At 48.1% G+C, this 24,757-nt stretch overlaps 1 protein-coding gene across 1 annotated transcript; it reads left to right on the top strand.

The window, feature by feature from the left end:
- Positions 1-367: 367 nt before the first annotated feature.
- POGK (pogo transposable element derived with KRAB domain) lies at positions 368-15,477 on the top strand. The gene is made up of 6 exons (XM_027613338.2): positions 368-674; positions 2,128-2,261; positions 7,831-7,957; positions 8,949-9,047; positions 10,361-11,852; positions 13,643-15,477. Exons 2-5 carry the CDS (start codon positions 2,130-2,132, stop codon positions 11,830-11,832), a joined length of 1,830 nt encoding a protein of 609 aa, XP_027469139.1. The 5' UTR covers positions 368-674; positions 2,128-2,129; the 3' UTR covers positions 11,833-11,852; positions 13,643-15,477.
- The last annotated feature ends 9,280 nt before the right edge of the window (positions 15,478-24,757 follow it).

The following is a 24,757-nucleotide window of genomic DNA, read 5'->3' as shown; positions in this document are numbered from 1 at the left end:
CATCCGAGGATGCTTCCCCAAAGATCCTGGACCCCTCCTTAGGCCCCTCCACACTCCCTTGCTGGTCTACCCTTCATAACGCATTCCTTGAAGCTTCGACAGGGTGCCTCGGGTGCTCCTCCAAGCAAATGCAAACCACTGGTGAATGCAAACGAGCACAGGGATAAGTGCACCCAGGTCACACTCCGTTAAAGCGTAAATCCGGGCTCTTCCTGCCTCCGGCCCGCCGAGGGCGCACACAGCGCGTCGGAAGCTGACGGCTCCGGAGTTGGGGCGGGCGGGGGGGGGGCGAGGGGAGGGGAACCGAGAGGGCGGAGGGCACGGCGGCGCAGCCCGGTCCGAAGGAGACGCGAGGAGGGTCGGAAGCTCCGCGGGGAGAAACGTGACGAGCCGACCTGCCGGAAACTGCGCCGGGAGGAGGATCCGGAGCTGGAGCGGGGCCGTCCCCCGGCGCCTCCGAGGCCCGCTGACATCAGCCGCGCTCCTCCCCCTCGCCTCCCAACACCCTCAGCTCACGGCCGGACCCTCCTCCTCCCACCACGTGTCCTCCCCGCTCCCTCCCGAGGGGCCGCGCGCACGGGAAGCCGGAGAGGCGGCGGGGATGGCGCTGTGACAGCCGGGCCGGAGCCCTCGGCGTCTCCCCCCGCGGCCCCGGCCCGCGCCCCGGCCGCTCGGTGAGTGCGCGCGGGCGGCGAGCCGGAGGCCCGAGGTGGCGTGGCCCTTCCCGCCGCTCCGGGGCGGCTCGGCGGCGGCGGGGGCGGGGGCGCGAGGCTGCAGCTGCAGCGGCCGCCACCGCCTTTGTTGCGGGCCCGCCCGGGTGGCAGGCGGTGCCGGCTCCCGCCGCCCGGCAGGTGCGCCGGGGCGGGGAGGGGGCCCCGGCGGGGAGGAGGGCTGGGCCGCTGGGGGCGGGGGGGAGGCGGGGGCGGCGGGAGCGCTCCCGGCGTGGGACCTGGGAGAAAGGGAAATGGGACAAGATGGCTGGAGAAACCCGAGCGCGCCCCGGGGCGCGGCGGCCGCGGGCGGGGCGCGGGGCCGTGGGCGGGTGGGCGGCGGCGGCGGCGGCGGCGGCCGAGGCTGCGGGCACCTTGCCGGGAACGCCGTTGCTGCCGGGCGGTGTCACCTCTGCCCCCACCTCTTGCCCAGGAGCGGGCGGGGGAAGGCGGCGGCCAAGTTCGGGCTCCAGCTCCCAGGGATCTGAAGCCTGTTCCGCTCGTCCCAGACCCGTCGTATTCGCCAGTCCTTTTTGGAAATCTCGAAAAAGCACACTTTGAACTCAGGAGGGATCTTTTCTTTGGAAGCCCGGGAGGATGCGGCCCACAAGATGCACACTCACTCACACCTAGTAATTGCCCGCTCCCCTAGAGGGCAGGAACGCGGCCCTTTGTACGGGCCTACTGCTCAGGCAGAAGAGTATTTGCGGCCCAGAGGCATTTCCCGGTGGGGGTGGGCCCTAGCAGATTTCTGCACCTTCTTGGGTATCCAGGCATACACCTCACTATGTATCACTGAGTCTCGGGTTTGGAAAAATCCCTTAAGGCAGAATGACTCTATTTTCTGAACCAGCTCATGGACAGAATTTTTGACTTTGGAAAATCCAGGTGATGGTTATTCTGCTCCTACCAACCTCCTGATGCTTAACTGGCCTGTAGGGACAACCCAGTTGAGCAAGTGTCCTATCTGTATCCAAACACCTTCATTGATAGGAAGCCAACACCCCTTTCCTGCCACAGATTTCATGTTTGAGTGGCACTGACTGGGAGCAAGTTCTGTCTTTCACTGCACTCTTTAGAATCTCTTCCAGGAATGTTTACCCACCGGCCTGTTCTGCCCCTGGGTCTCTACAGAACCAGTCTGGGCTCTTCCACAGGTAGCTTTTTAAATATTTGAAGGCAGTCAGGTATGTTATCTGCCTGCACCCCCTCTTATCATAATTAAATATGTCACCTTCCAGCTTCCTGGTGCTTTTCCTAAATCCCTTCCTCCCCAGGCCTGACTCCATTCCTTCCCTTATTCCAGCCTGAACAGTGCTCAGGGCTTAGAGGTTTGTGCAAGCTAAGCCACCCCCATCCCAGGCTTTGAAGCGTTCACACTAGCGCCTGATTTTTCTCAACTGAATCTTGCTTGCAGAGATGGAGTCCACAGCCTACACTCTCAATTTGACCCTAAAAGAAGAAGAAGAGGAGGAAGAGATTCAGAGCCGGGAACTGGAAGATGGCCCCACGGATATGCAGAGAGTCCGGATCTGCTCAGAGGGTGGTTGGGTAAGTAAGAAGATGTGGGGTCCACACAGCTAGGAGGAGAGAAGCAGGCCTGGGAGCCAGGCTTGTTTTAAGTCTCCTCCTCAGGCAGACATAGGCAGTAAAAATAGCCCAGCCCAGCCCGGTATGTTTGCATTCCTGCGAAAACAGTCCTGTGGCTTTAAAAGGCACTGTGAAGAATGGAAGAGCTGGTTCTAGGAACAGTCTCTTCAGCCATGGCGCTGATCATCATCTGGGTTGGAAATCCCGGAGGCGGAGAGCTCATCTCTCTGCTGTTCCCCTGAGTCCCCTACACCCTGCTCAGTGCCCGGCATGTTGCAGACGCCAACTACCAAACCATAGGGTTTGCTGACCTATGTTAAAAAAGTTCTGATGCTTGTGAAGGTGGTACGGAAGAGTGTTCAGGACTGTTGAGACAGGTGTCAAGACTGTTGCGATAGGGGAGAGCTGGGGCTCAGCACTGAATACAGTGAGACCCGTGGGGGTTTCTAACCAAGGAGCCAGAGTGGAGGGGTCCGTGGAGGGAAAGTTACTAAGTGGAGACATCAAGAATAGGGGGGATTCTTGCTAAACTGACTGAACAAGATTCTTGCTCAAGGCAGGCTAGGGTGATCAAATGTCATGGGTGGGGGAGTCTTTCTAACGGACTTAGCAGGATTCTCGCCAAGACGGGGCTGGGAGGGGAGCCCACAGGGTGGCCTGGCAGAGAAGAGGGCTCGAGGAACCTGGCTGAGTTTGGGAAGGAGAGGGTCTGCTGCTGGTTGGAGGGGCCCCATTTTAAATAAGACTTGGGGCATTGAGCTGACACGAGGAGAGCTTCAGGACGCGAGGCCCCAGTTCTTTGTGAACACGTCTCGGGATCACGCACGGAGGAGAGCTGCATTTCCTGCTGGCCTGAATTGAAGGATTGGGGTGGGAGGCAGCAGAGACTATGGGACATATCCCAACAGAAGAGTGTGACAGAATTAGAGTAAACTTATGAAAATGTAAATGCAACACGGTCCATCCAAATCCCTGCCGGTCCGCCTGTGGCAGGTCTCATGTGGACCAGAGCTCCCTAGAAGCCTCACCCCGAGAAGTGAGCAGGGCTTGTGCCATGGGCGCTTGCGGACACTCCAGGGGGGGAATGTAGCTGTAATAGATATTTATCGTTATAATTGTGTGTAATTATTCACAGTACATACTGGACATCATGACGTTTGGGCACAAATGGTGAAAATCTTAAACATGCAACAAATTGACATTCCTTTTCTCTGCTTAGTTTTATATGTGAACATTATCAGTACCCATTATATTCTTTGTTTCCAATAGGAGATCTGTATTCGTAGAATCCTGGTTCTCCCAGATGTCCAGTCCAGCTCCCCTCCCACACGAGGGAATTGGGGAGCAGAGAGGTTATCTGCTTTGCCCCAAGGATATGCATGTACACTATTTGTTCAGAAAAATGCCTTAAAAGTAGTGCATTTTTTGTGTGTATGTTATACCTCAATTAAAAAAAAGAAAAGAAAAGAAAAACAATACACCACCAGGCTCTGGGTTCGCAGTCTGGCTCTGTCGGCTGCACTGCCCTTGTGTTTTTGTGTTCTCTAACCCATCCCAGCCTCCTCCCTGATTCGGCTCCCCCACAGCTGGGGAGACCTTGGAGGACAGGAGTCAGTCCCATCTAGCCTGGAGTTAGACCTCAAGGCAGTAGAAACCTTGGGCTTTAAGGCTATATTGGCCAACCCAGAACATCTAGATAGCATGGAAAACCTTGGACAATGGGCAGAGTGAAAGTGGACCTTCAGTGTGGCAGGCAATGTGGCGGGCAGGACAGCAAGGAGAGAGCAAGGCGAAGACCATGCCTGGCTGGGAAAGGAGGTAGCTGCAGGGGAGTGGGGGGGTGGGTGCTGGCTTTGGGGACCTCCACGCAGTCTGCCACCCATCTGCAGTTACTGAGCGCAGTGGTGGTGTTCAAGACAAGATCCCTAGTCCCCTGGAGTTGCCAGTCTTGTGAGGAAGGTAGGGAAGTGAACATACTTCATAGTACGTCATTCGGAGTGCGGTGGGGGACGGTAGCTCGGGAATGGGGTGTCATTCAGGCTGGAGAGCTCGAGAGGCAAGCATGGACCTGCTGTCGAGCAGTGGGTAGCTTGACTCCTGGGGACATTTGGCAGTATCTGAAGACATGTTTGGCTCTCATGACTTGGGTGGGGGTTGGGGAGTGGGAGATCCTAGTAGGCATCTCCTGGGGAGAGGCCAGGGACACTGCTAAACATCTACAGTGCACAGGACAGCCCCCACAACAAAGGATTATCTGGCTCAAAACGTCATGAGTGCTGAGGTTGAAAAACCCTGCTCTAGGGTATTAAACTAAGGGAAGAAAAGAAATGAATCTGTTCCTCAAATAGGTATTTTGTTGTAAGAGAATTGTGTTAGGGTGATCAATAAAAGCCTCTCCGACGTAAGAACCGTGCTATATATTAGGATAATATCCCATAGGAGAATTGGAAGTAGAAATAAGAGTTTCAAGGAGAGAAAAGGAAAAATGTGTCTTGAACTGAGTCTCATTCACGAGTGGCACTGGCCAAGGGAAGGGAGGGGGCTTGCACTCCAGACACGAGGAAAGCATAAGCAAGAGCCTCCAAGAGCAAAGCTTGTGTGTGGAGTTAGGAGCAGCTCCCATAGCCGAGTGGCCCTGCTAAAAAAGCACAGGCTTTGGAGTCAGACTCCCTAACTTGGTGACTGTGGGCAAGTTAACTTAGCAGCCGTTTCCTCACGCATAAAAGTAGGGGAGTGACTCCCGTTTCTTTATATTGTTGAAAGGATTCTGCAAGATAATCTATTTAAACGTGTAAGAGGGACTGCCCTGCCCAGTGCCTGGCACCCAGCAGGCGCCCCCTCCGGGCGCCGGGCACAGCCCTTGGCCCTGAGAGCCCTACCAGCTTTGCGGGATGGTCATACCGCGTCCTCAGTGAGGCTGTGGGTGTCTGAGTACTTCCCTCGGAGATGCACTGGATGCCGGCCTGCCGGCAGAGCAAGGCCAGACCCAGCTGAAGGGAAGAACGCCTCTCTGATGTGCCCTGGATCTTCTGAGGAAAGGGCAGAGAACGGGGATTGAGGGTCCCTACCTGGGAGGCCGAGAAAGGGTGTCTGGGGGGATTGAATACAGGCTGCCTGACTTTGGAGTTCTGCCCAGGGCTGGCCCTGTTTACCTTACTGCTGTGCTTAGCCAGATACAAAGCCTCTGTGGAGAGAGGGGAGGCCTGCGCCACGGGGCCTGGCTGAAGGCTTGCTCAATCCTCACAGAGGGTTGCTGTGAAGAGAATTTCTAAGCCATGGCACTGTGTGTCTCTGGAGCATAATGTGGGCTTGTTTGAAGATCCTGTCTGGATCAGTCATGAATACGAGGAGATGAATCTGGCACCAGCCAGCCTCTAGCCACCCTTCTTATAACTTCAGGGCTCCTGATATTTTTACCAGGCCTAGGATATGTTACCTTTGTGAGTATCGGTAGACCCTCTGAAATGACAGGTCTAGCCAGGCCTGTGTCCCATTTTATCAGCAAAGGGAAAAGGACTATAAATAGGTGTGGCCTAGATCTGGAATTTCCTAGGGAGAGAAGAGGCCAAAGAGAGAGTTGTTCAAAAGCCTGGAAAGTGGGAAGGGGTGGGGTGGAAAATTCCTGGCTGCCTGGCTTTCCAGATTGATGAAGGCTGAGGAAAACCTAGAGATCCATCCCCTTTTACCTCCTGGTATCTCACACGTATTTCAAAGAGGAGGCTTGGTTTTGTGACAGACAACGGTTTAATGATTATTTGAAGCCATTCTAAGTGGAACAAGAGAAGGGAAATTCGGATATTGTTTGCTTAAATCAAAAACACGTTTTTAGGTGATTACTATCTGCAAGAAGTCTCCTAAGCTTAGGGAAATGGAGTAAGCATAGGTTTTGCATTCAGTGACCCTGTATTTCAGTGGAAGAAGCAGACAAGTAAACCAAAAGAATACTGCATTGTGATAAGTACCACCATAGTGTTGACCTCCGGGTACCATGGGAATGTGCAGGTGGGCACACGACCCAGGTCAGGGTGGGCTTCCCAGGGAACAGGACATCTAGGCTAAGCCTTGGAAAGTGGGTGGGTGTCAGCCAGGCCAGAAATGGGGAGGCCCTCTGAGGCCATGGGAGAGCCATGTGCGGGGGGACATGAGGTTTGCAGCGGACCTGCAGGCTTTGAGTATAGCTGTGCATGGAGGTTGGGGAGAGCGGAGGGCTGGTCACCAGGGAGGCCACTTTGCTTTGTAGGGTCTGGAGCCGTCAACCCAGAGAGTGCTAGGTCCAAACCTCAGTGCTGCCGTTTATTGGCTGTGTGACTGTGACTGGCAACAAGGCCTCTCTGAGCCCATTTCTTCCTTGGTTAAATGGGGTTGCTGGAGAAAACAGATGAAGCAGTTATAGGGCCTCTCCAAGAAGTGCTCCCACCATATAGGGACGCCTGAGAGTGGGGGTGAGGGGAGTGGGAGAGTGAGAGCAGGAAGGGGGGGCATGGACGTCGGGAGCAAGGAGAAATGCCAATGTCCAAGCGACTGATGGCCGGACACCTGAAGAAGCTATAGGCTGTGCAGACGCTAATTTTCTAAGCTGATGAAAAAGGGTCTCATAACCACCCAGGCTCTGGATTCAGCCTTGGGGAATAGCTTTGAAAGCGACAGCACAAAGGAACCAGCCTGAAACCCTCGCGCAGTGATTTCTTACCGCTGAATATGATGAACTTAGGCGGGGGATTTGTAATGACCGAAAGAAACAACGTGGTAAAGGAAAAGCGCATAGTTGAGTAAACAAGAGGAGGATGGTTTGGGTGGCCTGGCTGCCTTTAGCTGCCAGTGGCCATTCCCACAGGGGTGGGGGGAGTGGGGGCTGTGGGGAGAGAGGAGTAGAGCTGCCTTCTCTGTCCTTAGGGCTTTCTGCTGAAGGTCTAGGCATGAAAGCAAACTAGTTTGCTCCAGTATCTCATTACATAAATTTAAGCTCTAATTAGCTCTTCTCCCCTCCTACTCATGCTCTTGTAGATTAGAAAAAGCCAAATGAGGCCCTCTCTCTCACTGGCTCCTCCCTGGGCGTTGGGTTCTGAGTCAAACACTAGAGCTGGTGCCCCTGGAAATGGAGAACGGTGCCCAGGAACCCCGCCACTCCCCACCTCCTCCTGGGCCAGGGATCTACCGACTCAAGGGAAGGCAGGGAATGGCTGGGCGGGTTGTATAGGTGGTGGGATCGTCTCGGGCTGTTTCCTTGGGTGTGGTTGCTCCTTGGCTCTGCAGGGGGGCTGAGCCGAGATCAGTTGTCCCTGCAGTGTGTGTCCCAGCCTGGTGATCTGGTGATCAGTGCTGGGGAGTTTCCCTTCTCAAGGTGCAGTAATAGGTACTCACCAGGGCATGTGAGACCTGTGCTGTGTGCTTGCTTTGCCTCCAGTAGCCTAATGAATGTGGACAGAGCATGTCCCCCAGGTCAAGGCCCCTCCCCTGTGAAATGAAGATGGGTGAGTTTGTGTCTGCATGTGCCTATTAGTCGTTGAGAAAGGCCTGTTCACTGTTTCAGGTGCCCGCTCTATTCGATGAGGTGGCCATATATTTTTCCGATGAGGAGTGGGAAGTTTTGACGGAGCAACAAAAGGCCCTGTACCGGGAAGTCATGAGGATGAATTATGAAACTGTCCTGTCCCTGGGTAAAGCTTTGTTTTCCTTTGCCTCCTGGAAGCTCTGAGCCAGGAGAATTGTTTCCATGTCTCTTCTCTGGTGTGTCCCACATCCCTTTCTCCTGAACTTGGACTCTGTCCCCTCCATGCCTGTGCCCATTTAATTTCCTGTTTTTGATGTAGGCAGGATATAAATATTGTGTCCTTCTAAACAGCAACTTGTGCCAGTTCTCCGAACTATCCCTATTCAACCCAGGCATTCACATAAAAAAAGTCATAACTTGGGGCGCCTGGGGGGCTCAGTCGGTGAAGCAACCGACTCTTGATTTCAGCTCAGGTTGTGATCTCAGGGCCGTGAGATCAGAGCCCCATGTCACGCTCTGCACTCAGTGTGGTTATCTGCTTAGAACTTTCTCTTTCTCTCCCTGTCCCTCTGCCCCTGTGCACCACATGCGCATGCACTCTCTCTCTCTCAGATAGATAAATCTTTAAAAAAAAAAAAAAAAAAAAAAAGACATAACCTGAGAAATATCAACACAGGTCTGGGCCTGTGTTTCATATGTTCCTTAGGAGGGAAGGCAGGCCTCATTATTAACCTGTCAAGCCTCAGACACTTGGGAACATACCCTGAAAGAATCCTTTCTTCCCTCCCAGCATCGATAAGCCATGTAATTAGAATGGAACCAGTTGGAGGCATTTCCTAGTTTGCTCATGTATGTACCAGAATGTTCAATAGATAGTCACTGCATCCACCCACTTCCCCACTACATGCAGTTCTTTGTTGTTGTTGCCAGTACCAGCCCTCATTAGCAGAGGTCCATAAATTCCATTGGACAGACTTATTTCCTATCATATTTTTTCTTTAAGTACCCCTGAGCCCTTTCCCCCGTCTTTTGTATATCTCCACGTTTGAGAGTAGCTTGTGTGCGGGAGGGTATTCCTTAAGTATTATAAAATACTCATTTTGGCAGTGCTCTAAGCCAGTAACACAGCTGTAACCTGTTCTGTTTCCTGCAAAAAGAATTCCCATTCCCTAAGCCAGACATGATCACTCGGTTGGAAGGGGACGAGGAGTTCCAGAATTCTGACGAATGGCAGCTCCAAGGAGGAACCTTTGCAGGTACAATGAAACCACTCCAGCATCCATCCAATGGGGAGCATTGGGAAGCTGGATTTTAAGTTTCCATATGCATTGTGTGGGGCATTTAAGAGTAAGGCAGGGTTATGGGGCGGAAAGATGATGGGCTTTGGAATTTCAGATTCTTCTCTCCAGTGCTCCTTGACCTTAGGCCACTTCATTCAGCTCTCTGAGCCCCCTTTTCCTCTGTCAGCTGTGGGTAGTACATCTCAAGGTGCAGCCTTGTATGTGCATGAAGCACTTTGAAGCTTGTACGGCATTTGGTCCAGTGCACATCCTGGGTGAAGGAGAGTGCGCCATGTACCTCTGAAAACCAAGGAAAATAATGTGACGGAGCATGTGGCCAGGGTTCTTTACCCTGGTTTCTTGTCCATTTCATCTTGGATAGAAAAAACAAGAGCAGATGCAGTAGATATGTGAGCAGGTATGTCTGAGAAGCACGTGGTCCTTTATCAGGTGTCATAGTTAGGGGGATAAGAGTTGGCTAAATATAGGTTTCAAGCAGCCAGTGGTTTTACTCACCTTCTCTCTATAGCTAAGTGTTTAAAATGCCATATTTCACTGATTCTAAGACATTTTCCCTCCACCTTGTTAACATCTCTGAAGTTAAGAACGCCTCTTAGAATTAATGGCTTTTTTTTTTCTTTTTTAATGGTGTATCTTGCAACTGATGGCATCTTAGTTTTGGTGAGAAAGGATAATTTCTCCAAGTACTATTCAGTTTCTGTGACCACCTTCTAAATATATACAGTGAGACCCAGTTCTTTCACTGGTATGAAGGAACTAGTGTTCTGCCTTACAGGCTTAACTGTGCTAAGTATGGTTTTGCTGTAGATTTTCTTGGTTTAAGGGGATGTGATTCGGGCCATGGTGCATCTAAATTCTGTACTATTATATGGTAGTATGGGTTATATCTGGTTTTCCACCCACAGCAAAATATTTTGACCCAAACATGGCCCACAAAACAATCGTGTGATCCGAGTCTGGTACCTGTGTTCAGTTCCCAGCTCTGGCACTTTCTAGCTCACCTACCTTGATGCCTTACTTCACTTCTGTAGCTTTATCTGCAAAGCGGGAGTAATGATACATAGGTATTATGGGAATTAGACGCGGTGATCCATAGGAATTGGCACATGAGTAAGGACTCTTAGGAAATGCTTTCTGTTATTAAGGTTACTGCTTTGGGTGGACCCTCAGATTAAGATATTTTTAGCATTTCGACCCCACAAATCAGGGAATAGGCCAGAAGTCATTTTAAATACTGACCTCTTTGCCCCTCCCTGTTTGTCTCCCAGAAAATGAAGAGTCTGATGTCAAGCCCCCGGATTGGGCGGGTCCGATGAACGCCACCCCGCAGTTTGCTCAACCCCAGCACCTGGACGGGTTTGGCCTCCGCCTGCCCCGGGACCTCACAGAGCTGCCGGAGTGGAGTGAGGGGTACCCCTTCTACATGGCCATGGGCTTCCCGGGGTATGACCTCTCGGCGGACGAGATTGCAGGGAAGTTTCCGTTCAGCAGGGGCATGCGGCGCAGTTACGACGCGGGGTTTAAGTTAATGGTGGTGGAATATGCCGAGAGCACCAACAACTGCCAGGCTGCCAAGCAGTTTGGCGTGCTGGAAAAGAACGTTCGAGACTGGCGCAAAGTGAAGCCACAGCTCCAGAACGCCCACGCCATGCGGCGGGCATTCCGCGGCCCCAAGAATGGGCGCTTTGCCCTGGTGGACCAGCGTGTGGCCGAGTATGTCAGGTACATGCAGGCCAAAGGGGACCCCATCACCCGGGAGGCGATGCAGCTGAAAGCTCTCGAGATCGCCCAGGAAATGAACATTCCGGAGAAAGGGTTCAAGGCTAGCTTGGGCTGGTGTCGAAGAATGATGCGAAGGTACGACTTGTCCCTGAGGCATAAAGTGCCGGTGCCCCAGCAGCTGCCCGAGGACCTGACCGAGAAGCTCGTCACGTACCAGCGCAGCGTGCTGGCCCTGCGCAGGGCGCACGACTACCAGGTGGCCCAGATGGGCAACGCCGACGAGACGCCCATTTGCCTCGAGGTGCCGTCCCGGGTGACAGTGGACAACCAGGGCGAGAAGCCGGTCTTGGTCAAGACGCCAGGCAGGGAGAAGCTAAAAATTACAGCGATGCTGGGTGTCCTGGCAGACGGGAGGAAACTGCCGCCCTACATCATTTTGAGGGGCACGTACATCCCGCCCGGGAAGTTCCCCAGTGGCATGGAAATCCGCTGCCACCGGTACGGGTGGATGACGGAGGACTTGATGCAGGACTGGTTGGAAGTGGTGTGGCGGCGGCGGACGGGCGCGGCGCCCAAGCAGCGCGGGATGCTGATCCTGAACGGCTTCCGTGGCCACGCCACTGACTCGGTGAAGAGCTCCATGGAGAGCATGAACACCGACATGGTCATCATCCCGGGGGGCCTGACCTCGCAGCTACAGGTGTTGGATGTGGTGGTCTACAAGCCGCTAAATGACAGCGTGCGGGCCCAGTACTCCAACTGGCTTCTGGCCGGCAACCTGGCGCTCAGCCCCACCGGCAACGCCAAGAAGCCACCCCTGGGCCTCTTCCTGGAGTGGGTCATGGTCGCCTGGAATAGCATCTCCAGTGAGTCCATCGTGCAGGGCTTCAAGAAGTGCCACATCTCCAGCAATCTGGAAGACGAAGATGATGTCCTGTGGGAGATTGAGAGCGAGCTTCCAGGGGGAGGGGAGGCCCCCAAAGATTGCGATACTGAGACTGCGCGGGAGGGCAACTGACACCCGAGGGGAGAGCTAAGGTAACCAGGCAGGCCCAGGTGCGCGCTTGGCACCTTCACTGACAGCCCTGTTTGTGTTCCACAAACACCCGCCCTCTTACCATCCTTTCCTTCGGTTCCAAGAACTCTCAAGCCTATGGTACAGTACCACAGGTAACGGGCCCTTGGCTTCTCCTGGACGTCAGTCTGGTGTCGCTTGGCTTGCTTGTGGGGGTTTTGCTCTGAGGTCTGGCCCTGGGAGCGCTTGTATAGTACATAAAACGAACAAAGAGTGAGCTACCGGAACATTTAATCTGAGAGCCGTCGTGCTCAAATTATTTGGGCCTGAAATTGCCTAGCCTGACGTTGCTTAGTTAAACATAAAGTTTTGCCCAAAAGCCAGCTTTCTTCTTTCCCTTATAAATCATGTTGAACATTTAGGGCCAGGGTGTGTACCTGATGCACGGTGCTCCCTTTTACTGGCCTGTAGGGAGAACGCAGTGATGTCTTGAGAGCACCGTGTGCTAGGTGCCTCAGCTCAGTCCTTGAGCGGTCGCAGAAGCCCTCTAGGACATGAGAACTGCAGCTTAGGCTTGCTTTTCCCTGGGATTCAGAAGTGCTTTAGAACATCCTCTTAGTCTCATAATGACCTTCACATGGGTGGAGTGAGCAACTGCAATAATTTCTTGTAGTCCACTGAGGTCTGAAGGGAGAGATTTCTAAATTGAATCTTTGCACCAAAAAAAGAAAACAGGGCACATATCTAGGACTACAGTGAGGACAAGGACAATAGGCCTGGAATTTTCGGAGTTGACTATAGAAGGGGAGCAGCTTTAAGAGGAAGCAGGGAGTGGGGACTAACCGGCAACACTAGTGGAGGCGAGCCTACCCCCCCACACACACACACATACACACCTTGAGATGGGAGAACAGCCAACCAGGTACAGTGGGGGAGCAAACAATTCATTTTACCCTCTCGCTCTCCTTTCCCTACTTGTCAGTTAATTTGTTTCCCAGAGACACAGTGTTTAATATGAAAGGTCATTCCTTCCTTTACAGAGGACCTAAAACTATCTCGACATCTCTTCTTCCTTTTGTAGCATAACTCCACAGTTCCACCCTACTTGCTTTTTTTCTCCAAAGGAAATGCTAACTGAAATCTTTCACCCCACTCCTCGCTGTGTAAGTGCAGGAGTGACTTCTGTCTCGCTCCCTGCCCCCAAGTCAAAGTGGACTCATACTGCTGGACTCCAGTGTAATTCTGAGACCCCTGGCTAACAGTGGAGCCAAGGAGGAGTTCTTACTGTTACATTCAGATCACCGAAACTGCTTCCCGCCCCTCATGTCCCCTACCCTGTCCTTCCACGGGCTCAGCCTCCCTTTTCTGCTAACCATTATACTGACTCCATTGGAAAGCAAACTTTGGATTATAGTGGGTTTTTCATTCCTTTCTCATTTTACCTCCCCCCCGCCCCCACCTCCTTATGCATTTTTTATTTTCTAAGCTCTTTGCTACCAGGAGAGGAAAGGGGGAAAAAAAGACAAGGGCTAGGCTGCAGCTGTGAAGGTGGGCATTTTCGTCTGCTATCAGCCGTGACCTTTTGCTCATCACGACCACCAGTTCCCTCTACAATAGCTGCCCTCTTGTGAATGGAAGAAGTGATAGAAGTAGTTTGGGATGCTCAGTAAACAGGAGACCTAGGAGGGGACAGATGGGCATAAAACTGCCTCTCCTCATCTATTTGGAAATCTAATGGAATACTTTTGTTAAAATGTGTACGATTTCTAAAGCCCAAGGGTTTATTCACACTTAGGTTCTCTCTGTTTTCCAGCAAATGGAACTATTTGAAACAGGTGGGGAGGAAAATCCTCAAGAAGATTCCTCAAAGTGTGGATGCACAGGGAGCCGCAAAAGGCCACAGGGCTCGGAACAAGCCCACGTCTGGACAGCCGCCTGTGTACCCCGTCCTGCGACATAGCCCAGCCCCGCCCCACATCCACAAAGTGTCAGAAAAGGTGTCTGGGACCCTTGATTTCAGCAGAGACATGATTAGGGAAGAAACTGCTTCTGCCCCATTTTTTGTTTTGGAGATTAATCCATGTAAATATGAATGAACAAAGGTATTTCCTGGAGAAGAGACCGTTTGTTCAACACCAACAAGAGACTCAGATGGGCCCAACTCCACTGGTGTCCTTTCTGTGGAGCAAACCTCAAGTAAATGGGTTTTTTTTTTTTTTTTTGCCTTTAAAAATGCTTCCAAGAGTAGAACCTGTGCCCACACAGGTCAAGACTGCAGAGAAGGCTGTGTGGAAATGAGTCATTTATGTATACCTGCTACTTACATATTTCCTCTTTTGGAAAAATGAGATCCTAATGATAAGATTCAGATAGACTGGCCTGGTGCCGGCAGATGGCTTTTCTACAGACTAGGTTACAGTAAGATACAGGTTAAAATAAACTGTGCGGTTTTATTTATCTTCCCCAATCTGGTTGGCAGCTAGAATTTTTTAGGGCCTTCTTTAATGGCTCTATTTGTCATTATACTTAATGATAGGGCAGCATTTAGTACACGAGCTCTTTTTCTCAGGCTGCCTGCAGAAGTCACCATAAATTATCTGCTGTCTACATGGTACAAGGCTCATTGACTCATCTGATACTTGTTTTGTTGATTTCTTTAATATTTTTATCACAAGGGTATGAGAGGACATGGGCCTTTAGCCACAGCTGTTTCAAGACTTCTAATCTCCTACCCTGCAGGAATAGATGGGAGGTCTTTGAATTTTTACATTATAAGTAATTTGCATTCCCACGTAAGTTGTTACGGAAACATTCCTTCCAAGCTATCTGCTACAAAAAAATATGCCAGGACCTTATAGACAAAGCCATTGCTAAAAATGTCATTCCAATCAGATCTGAGAAACAGGCTACCATAACCACTTTTCCTCCCTGTAGACTCAGCTCATTTATATATTATACTGTTCTTGGCCTCTTGAAGCACCTATTTCTACTCAGGTACTCATTTTCCTATTAGTGATTCACCTTAAAACCAGTTTTCCTCCAAGCAGGGGGGGATATTGCACTTAGTTTCTGGTATCTGAATAACTTTTCAGTATTTGAATTGTTTCCCCATTTGCTTTCACCTGTACTAATTCTTTTGTTATCTCAGATGGCATCCAAATCCAGCTACCTTTCATTCCAGAAGTTTCCATCCCCTCCACTTTGATTTAATTTGTCCTCCACTGTCCTGGTTCCTGGGCCTTCCTCTTCATGTCCTGTTTTACTTGTTTTGGGAGCTTAAATGATTTTATAAGACCTAATTTTGGGTTCCTGCATTGGAGCCATAGTTTTCTTACAGAGAAGAGTAGAAAATGGGTTCAACTCCTATTTCATTCCACCAACACCTTCTTGAGTCTCATCAGCTGATAGATGATGCCTTACAGGTTGCATAGCACTGGAACTTTCCTAGAGTAATGGCTCTACTGTCAGGGTTTTTCTGGGCTCATTCTTCCACTGACTTAATTATGATCTATGCTTAACAGAGTCCCAGTACAACTATTTTGCAGAACGGCTATTACCCTAGAGTTACTATAGCACATATTGAGACATAGTTGTACTCCCTAGTAGATAGAAATTGACCCCAACAATAAACTTTGATAATAAAGACAATAGGCTATGGTGGTTTTATTTATTATTTACCTGCTAGCATTGTGAAAGGTCACACTTCAATTTACACTTTATTCTCCATTCAGTTTTGGGGGGGGTGTGTCTATGTACCTAATATCCTTGAATCAAAAAAGTGTACATGGGATGGCAATGTAAATATTGGTGTCTGAAGACAAAGGAAAGAAAAATTACATACGTGGTTTTAAACTGAATTAAAAGTCCAGGGTGGGGGGCTGGGGGGAGGCCTGGCATGCATAGCTTTTTTCTTTCTTTTAACGATTTTATTTATTTGAGAGAGAGCACAAGCAAGGGGAGAAGGAGAGGGAAAAACAGACTCCCCGCTGAGCAGAGAGCATGACACAGGGCCCAATCCCAGGACTGAGATCAAGACCTGAGCCAAAGGCAGGCAGTTAACCGACTGAGCCACTGAGGTGCCCCATGAATAGCTTTTTTCCTCACTCAGTCATGTTTCAGATGCTCTCGGATGGTACGTTACCAAATCACATGAAGGAAATCCATAAAAGGATATTAATCTCTTAAATGAGTGAAGGCATGCTAGCAAGTTGATGAACAGAGAAGAAAACTTAGTATCCTGTTTTCATAAATCTCTTTAAAAATGAAAGCATGAAGAACCTACATGCCCTTTCATGGTGTGCTTTTAGTCAAATTAGTCCTGACAATTTACTGTGCCCATAGATTCAGTTAAGTAAGTAGTAGTCTACCGTCCAAGAATAATCCAGACATTTTTTCCTTTTTTTAAGCCATCAGAATCAAGTGCTGAACCAATTTGTTGCCCACAGCACATGATTCTAACCCCTAAAACCAAGCTTTCTTACCCTTATTCTACATCCTGGAGGCATTTTGGCAAGAGCCAAAAATATGATGGAACACAGGCATTTATCTAATGGTCAGAGTAATCCTTTAGAAGTTAATTGTGGAGGGGCACCTGAGTGGCTCAGTCGGTTAAGCGTCTGCCTCCGGCTCAGGTCATGATCTTGGGGTCCTGGGATCGAGCTCCGCATCGGGCTCCCTGCTCAGTGGGGACCCTGCTTTTCCCTCTCCAGCTCCCCCGTGCTTGTGTTCGCTCTCTCTCTGTGTCAAATAGATAAAAATCTTAAAAAAAAAAAAAAAGTTGGGCGCTTGGGTGGCTCAGTTGGTTGAGCGACTGCCTTCGGCTCAGGTCATGATCCTGGAGTGCTGGGATCGAGTCCCGCATCGGGCTCCCTGCTCAGCAGGGAGTCTGCTTCTCCCTCTGACCCTCCCCCCTCTCATGTGCTCTCTCTCTCATTCTCTCAAATAAATAAAATCTTAAAAAAAAAGTTAATTGTGGAGTCCTGATGGCTTCAGGTAATGGTGGGGGTGGTAGTGTCTGAGGACCGGCTGCTTGGTTGATCACAGCAAGGGGTGATCAAAGCGATGAGAATGTGCACTGAGCCAGCACTCTGGGTGCCTGGTATAAAGTAAGGTGGGCCTTATCAAACCTGGTTTTACATAGTGATAACACCTGGAGCTAAAAGACAATTACTGACACTCCTGGCAGGAAAACTATGCTTTTCTTCTGAGTCTGAAATTACCTGGTTTCTAACAGCTTTTTCCTCTTGGGGAAGAGTTATTTTTCTAAATGCTTGGTAATAAGCAATCACGACTTCACTCAGGATCCCACAGTTGGCAACAGTTAGAGTTGGAGCCGACCTTTGGTGGAACAGAGGTGTTCAAATCTTTCAGGGGCTCTCTTGAAAAACCCTAAGTATCCCTCTACCTTCAACCCCATCTTTCCACTTTACAAAATGATTCTTGAGGAAAACTGGCATGGGCAGCAGATTTTCATGAAGGCCCAAAACATATGAGGCCAAGGGAGCCCTCTGGTATCCTGCGGTCCCACCAGAGTCGGGGACTGTATGGCTGCAGGCCACATGCCGGCTGCAGGCCACGTGCCGGAGAGCAGCAAGGCTCTGGACTTCCCCGGAAGCTGTCATTGCAATAGGCAGCAGGACATGGCTGAGGCTCCCGGCTGCTCTCCATGGAAGAACCACATGAAATCTCACACACACTTAGCATTAAGTCCACAGATGTACAGATAGCCCAAAACAAAACCACTACATTCAGCTAGGTATCAGCCCAAATTCTTCTAAATCTGAAAAAGTATCTAAAACTCTAAAGGAATTTTCAGACTTGTGCCAAGAACTGAAAGTAAGGTGTTCAATTTTTCTTTTTAGTCTACACATCACAAAAAGAAGAAATGACATACCTAAGTTGGAACCCGTTCTTTAATCTAGCACATTCCTCTGAAAAGTCAGCTAAGATCTCATAGAGCAGGGCTTTTCAAACTCCTATCGGAGGCAGTATTCATTATGTTTACTTTTTTAAAAATTTTTATTGTTATGTTAATTACCATACATTACATCATGAGTTTCTGATGTACTGTTCCATGATTCATTGTTTGTGCATAACACCCAGTACTCCACGCAGAATGTGCCCTCTTTAATACCCATCACCAGGCTACCCCATCCCCCCCAACCCCCTCCCCTCTAGAAACCTCAGTTTGTTTTTCAGAGTCCATCGTCTCTCATGGTTCGTCTCCCCCTCCGACTTACTCCCCTTCATTCTTCCCCTCCTGCTATCTTTTTTTTCTTGCATTATTTGTTTCAAAAGTACTGATCTGTGACTCAACAGTCTTGCACAATTCACAGCGCTCACCATAGCACATACCCTCCCCAATGTCTGTCACCGAGCCACCCCATCCCTCCCACCCCCCACGACTCCAGCAACCCTGTTTGTTTCCTGAGGTTAAAATTCCTCATATCACCGAGGTCATATGATACATGTCTTTCTCTGATTGACTTATTTCACTCAGCATAACACCCTCCAGTTCCATCCACGTCGTTGCAAATGGCAAGATCTCATTCCTTTTGATGGCTGCATAATATTCCATTGTGTATATATACCACCTCTTCTTTATCCATTGATCTGTTGATGGACATCATGGCTCTTTCCACAGTTTGGCTATTGTGGACATTGCTGCTATAAACATTGGGGTGCACGTACCCCTTCGGATCCCTACATTTGTATCTTGGGGGTAAATACCCAGTAGTGCAATTGCTGGATCGTATGGTAGCTCTATTTTCAACTGTTTGAGGAAACTCCATACTGTTTTCCAGAGTGGTTGCACCAGCTTGCTTTCCCACCAACAGTGTAGGAGGGTTCCCCTTTCTCCACATCCCCGCCAACATCTGTCCTTTCCTGACTTGTTAATTCTAGCCATTCTGACTGGTGTGAGGTGGTATCTCATTGAGGTTTTGATTTGGATTTCCCTGATACCGAGCAATGTGGAGCAATTTTTGATGAGTCTGTTGGCCATTTGGATGTCTTCTTTGGAAAAATGTCTGTTCATGTCTTCTGCCCATTTCTTGATTGGATTATTTGTTCTTTGGGTGTTGAGTTTGAGAAGTTCTTTATAGATTTTGGATACTAGCCCTTTATCTGATATGTCATTTGCAAATATTTTCTCCCATCCTGTCGGTTGTCTTTTGGTTTTGTGGACTGTTTCTTTTGCTGTGCAAAAGCTTTTTATCTTGATGAAATCCCAATAGTTCACTTTTGCCCTTGCTTCCCGTGCCTTTGGCGATGTTTCTAGGAAGAAGTTGCTGCGGCTGAGGTCGAAGAGGTTGCTGCCTGTGTTCTCCTTTAGGATTTTGATGGACTCCTGTCTCACGTTTAGGTCTTTCAACCATTGGGAATCTATTTTTGTGTGTGGTGTAAGGAAATGGTCCAGTTTCATTCTTCTGCATGGAGATGTCCAATTTGCCCAACACCATTTGTTGAAGAGACTGTCTTTATTCCATTGGACATTCTCTCCTGCTTTGTCAAAGATAAGTTGACCATAGAGTTGAGGGTCCATTTCTGGGCTCTCGATTCTGTTCCATTGATTGATGTGTCTGTTTTTGTGCCAGTACCATACTGTCTTGATGATGACAGCTTTGTAATAGAGCCAGAAGTCTGGAATTGTGATGCCGCCAGCTTTGCTTTTCTTTTTCAAGATTCCTCTGGCTATTCGGGGTCTCTTCTGGTTCCATACAAATTTTAGGATTATTTGTTCCATTTCTTTGAAAAAAGTGGATGGTATTTTGATGGGGATTGCACTGAATGTGTAGATTGCTCTAGGTAGCATTGACATTTTCACAATGTTTGTTCTTCCAATCCATGAGCATGGAACGTTTTTCCATTTCTTTGTGTCTTCTTCAATTTCTTTCATGAGTATTTTATAGTTTTCTGAGTACAGATCCTTTGCCTCTTTGGTTAAATTTATTCCTAGGTATCTTATGGTTTTGGGTGCAGTTGTAAATGGGATCGACTCCTTGATTTGTCTCTCTTCTGTCTTGTTGTTGGGGTATAGGAATGCCACTGATTTCTGTGCATTGATTTTATATCCTGCTACTTGACTGAATTCCTGTATGAGTTCTAGCAGTTTTGGGGTGAAGTCTTTTGGGTTTTCCACATAAAGTATCATATCATCTGCAAAGAGTGAGAGTTTGACTTCTTCTTTGCCAATTCGGATGCCTTTGATTTCTTTCTGTTGTGTGATTCCTGTGGCTAGGACTTCTAATACTATGTTGAATAGCAGTGGTGATAGTGGACATCCCTGCCACGTTCCTGACCTTAGGGGAAAAGTTCTCAGCTTTTCCCCATTGAGAATGATATTCGCTGTAGGTTTTTCATAGATGGCTTTTATGATATTGAGGTATGTACCCTCTATCCCTATACTCGGAAGAGTTTTGATCAAGAAAGGATGCTGTACTTTGTCAAATGCTTTTTCTGCATCTATTGAGAGGATCATATGACTCTTGTTCTTTGTTAATGTATTGTATCACGTTGATTGATTTGCAGATGTTGAACCAGCCTTGCAGCCCAGGGATAAATCCCACTTGATCGTGGTGAATAATCCTTTTAATGTACTGTTGGATCCTATTGGCTAGTATTTTGGTGAGAATTTTTGCATCCATGTTCATCAAGGATATTGGTCTGTATGTCTCCTTTTTGATGGGGTCCTTGTCTGGTTTTGGGATCAAGGTAATGGTGGCCTCATAAAATGAATTTGGAAGTTTTCCTTCCATTTCTATTTTTTGGAACAGTTTCAGGAGAATAGGTATTAATTCTTCTTTAAATGTTTGATAGAATTCCCCTGGGAAGCCACCTGGCCCTGGGCTTTTGTTTGTTGGGAGATTTTTGATGACCGCTTCAATTTCCTTCGTGGTTATAGGTCTGTTCAGGTTTTCTATTTCTTCCTGGTTCAGTTTTGGTAGTTGATACATCTCTAGGAATGCACCCATTTCTTCCAGGTTATCTAATTTGCTGGCATAGAGTTGCTCATAATATGTTCTTATAATTGTTTGTATTTCTTTGGTGTTGGTTGTGATCTCTCCTCTTTCATTCATGATTTTGTTGATTTGGGTCATTTCTCTTTTCTTTTTGATAAGTCTGGCCAGCGGTTTATCAATCTTGTGAATTCTTTCAAAGAACCAGCTCCTAGTTTCGTTGATCTGTTCTACTGTTCTTTTAGTTTCTAGTTCATTGATTTCTGCTCTGATCTTTATGATTTCTCTTCTCCTGCTGGGTTTAGGCTTTATTTGCTGTTCTTTCTCCAGCTCCTTTAGGTGTAGGGTTAGGTTGTGTATTTGAGACCTTTCTTGTTTCTTGAGAAAGACTTGGATTGTTATATACTTTCCTCTCAGGACTGCCTTTGCTGTATCCCAAAGATTTTGAACAGTTGTGATTTCATTTTCATTGGTTTCCATGAATTTTTTTAATTCTTCTTTAATTTCCTGGTTGACCTATTCATTCTTCAGTAGGATGCTCTTTAGCCTCCATGTATTTGAGTTCTTTCCGACTTTCCTCTTGTGATTGAGTTCTAGTTTCAAAGCACTGTCGTCTGAAAATATGCAGGGAATAATCCCAATGTTTTGGTACTGGTTGAGACCTGATTTGTGACCTAGGATGTGATCAATTCTGGAGAATGTTTCATGGGCACTAGAGAAGAATGTGTATTCCGCTGCTTTGGGATGGAATGTTCTGAATATATCTGTGAAGTCCATTTGGTCCAGTGTTTCATTTAAAGCCTTTATTTCCTTGTTGATCTTTTGCTTAGATGATCTGTCCATTTCAGTCAAGGGGGTGTTAAAGTCCCCCACTATTATTGTATGTTGTCAATGTGTTTCTTTGCTTTTGTTATTAAGTGCCTTATAAAAGTGGCTGCTCCTATGTTAGGGGCATAGATATTTACAATTGTTAGATCTTCTTGTTGGATAGACATTTTAAGTAAGATATAGTGTCCTTCTTCATCTCTTATTACAGTCTTTGTTTTAAAATCTAATTTGTCTGATATAAGAATTGCCACCCCAGCTTTCTTTTGGTGTCCATTAGCATGGTAAATGGTTTTCCACCCCCTCACTTTCAATCTGGGGGTGTGTTTGGGTCTAAAATGAGTCCCTTGCAGACAGCATATTGATGGGTCTTGTTTTTTAATCCAATCTGATAGCCTGTGTCTTTTGATTGGGGCATTTAGCCCATTTACATTCAGGGTAACTATTGAAAGGTATGAATTTAGTGCCATTGTATTGCCTGTAAGGTGACTGTGACTGTATACTGTCTGTGTTCCTTTCTGATCTATGCTGCTTTTAGGCTCTCTCTTTGCTTAGAGGACCCCTTCAATATTTCCTGGAGGGCTGGTTTCATGTTTGCAAATTCCTTTAGTTTTTGTTTGTCCTGGAAGCTTTTGATCCCTCCTTCTATTTTCAATGACAGCCTAGCTGGATATAGTATTCTTGGCTGCATATTTTTCTCGTTTAGTGCTCTGAAGATATCTTGCCAGTCCTTTCTGGCCTGCCAGGTCTCTGTGGATAGGTCTGTTGCCAATCTAATATTTCTACCATTGTAGGTTACATATCTCTTCTCCCGAGCTGCTTTCAGGATTTTCTCTTTGTCTCTGAGACTCGTAAGTTTTACTATTAGATGTCGGGGTGTTGACCTATTTTTATTGATTTTGAGAGGCGTTCTCTGTGCCTCCTGGATTTTGATGCCTGTTTCCTTCCTCACATTAGGGAAGTTCTCTGCTATTATTTGCTCCAATATACCTTCTGCCCCTCTCTCTCTTTCTTCTTCTTCTGGGATCCCAATTATTCTAATGTTGTTTCGTCTTATCGTATCACTTATCTCTCGAATTCTGCCCTCGTGATCCTGTAGTTGTTTCTCTTTTTCTCAGCCTCTTTATTTTCCATCATTTGGTCTTCTATATCGCTGATTGTCTCTTCTGCCTCATTTATCCTAGCAGTTAGTGCCCCCATTTTTGATTGCACCTCATTAATAGCCTTTTTGATTTCGACTTGGTTAGATTTTAGTTCTTTTATTTCTCCGGAAAGGGTTTCTCTAATAACTTCCACACTTTTTTCAAGCCCAGCTAGTATCTTTAAAGTCATGATTCTGAACTCTAGGTCTAACATCGTACTAATGTCCGTATTGAGTAGGTCCCTGGCAGACGGTACTACCTCTTGTTCTTTTTGCTGAGGTGATTTTTTTCGTCCTGTCATTTTGTCCAGAGGAGAACAGATAAATGAGAGAACAAAATGCTTCCAGGTTAACAACGTCCCCAGCAAATATACTCTATACAAATCAGAAAAGACCTGAAACCAGGGGAAAAGAAAGGGAAAGAAAGAAAAACGAAAGAGAAAAAAAAGAAAAAGGTAAAAACAAACAAAAACAGAACAAAACAAAACAAGAAACAGAATATGATCAAATATGATCAGGCTAGTGCATAGATCACTTGCACACACTTGATTTTGGGTGTATTTTGGTCTGGTAGAAGAAAGTGCCTCCTAAAATTTTAAAGGAAGAGAGACTTATATATGTACAAAATAAGGGTTGATACAACGAAGGGATGGAAGATGACTGTAAAGATGAAACTTATAAAAGGTTTTATAAACGGAATTGATAAGAAGTTGTTTGAAAGAAGAAGATTTAAAAAAAAGAAAAAAGAAAAGAAAAAAATGGGAGAGACTGCGGTCAGGCAGGAGACTAGAACAAAGCCATACACTAGTGATTTAGGGTATATTTTGATCTGTTAGAAGAAACTGTATATCAAAATTTTAAAGAGAGAACTTATATACATATGCCAAAAATAAGGGTAACTACTATGAAGGGATAAAATATGACTCTAAAAATGAAAAATAAAAAATGTTTTTTTAAAAAAGGGATTGATAAGATGTTGGTTGAAAAAGGGAAAAAGAAAAATTCAAAAAAAAACCCCAAAAAACAGTTAAAAAAATTAACTTTGAAAAACTAATGAATCATGGTAAAAAAGCCATGAATTCTACGTGCAGTATTCCCCTAGCGCTGGAGTTCTCCCGTTCTCCTTGATCGGTAAACTTGGTCTTGGCTTGCTGGCTGTTCGTGCTGTTCTTCTGGGGGAGGGTCCTGTTGCCGTGGTTCCCAAATGTCTTTGCCGGAGGCCGAATTGCCCCGTCCTTGTTGGTCCGGGCTAAGCAAGCTGCTTGGGTTTGCTCTCAGGAGCTTTTGTTCCCTGCAAGCTCTCGGTACAGCTTTGGAGGACCAGGGTGAAAATGGTGGCCTCCCACTCTCTGCCCGGAGGAGCCGAGAACTCGGGGTCCCGCTCCTCAGTGCGCCCCCAGAGAAAAGCAGTCACTCCCGTGTCCCCGGTCTCCGGCCGCACTCCATGCTCACCCGGCCTGTGACTGAGCGTTTCTATCTCTGGCACCCGACCCCGTGTGGAGTCTCCAAACCCAGCAGATCCCTGCAGTACGTTCCCGCACCGCTCCTCCTGGGGGAGGGAGGGGAGTCTCCCCGGCTCTGCCGCTTGTTGGGTCCCTGCTGGAGGCGCAGTGGCCCGACTGGGCCACGGATCACAGTTTATGGCAACCCCGAGCTGAGAGCCCGCGCCGCGGCTCCGTCTCTGCAGCCGGCTTCCCCGCTCCGATACCTGGGAGCTCTGCCGCACTCAGGCACCCCCGGTCTTTCTGTGACCCCGAGGGTCCTGAGACCATTGTCCCGCGAGGGTTCCACCCCCTGCTTAGCCACTGGAGCGACGTCCCTCCGCGGAGCCGACTTCTAAAAGTTCCGATTTTGTGCTCCGCGGCTCTAGCACTTGCCAGAAGCGGCCGACGGAGGCCCCCTCCCCCGCCGTCTATCCTCCCGAATATCGCCTTGGATTCACTTCTCCGCACGTCCTACCTTCCAGTAAGTGGTCGCTTCTCTGTTCAGAGTGTTGTTACTATTC

The sequence above is a fragment of the Zalophus californianus genome, chromosome 10 (assembly GCF_009762305.2).
Source record: "Zalophus californianus isolate mZalCal1 chromosome 10, mZalCal1.pri.v2, whole genome shotgun sequence".
In the NCBI taxonomy this organism is placed as follows: Eukaryota; Metazoa; Chordata; class Mammalia; order Carnivora; family Otariidae; genus Zalophus; species Zalophus californianus.
The sequence above is the reverse complement of the archived record's forward strand: the minus strand, read 5'-3'. Positions and strand labels throughout refer to the sequence as shown.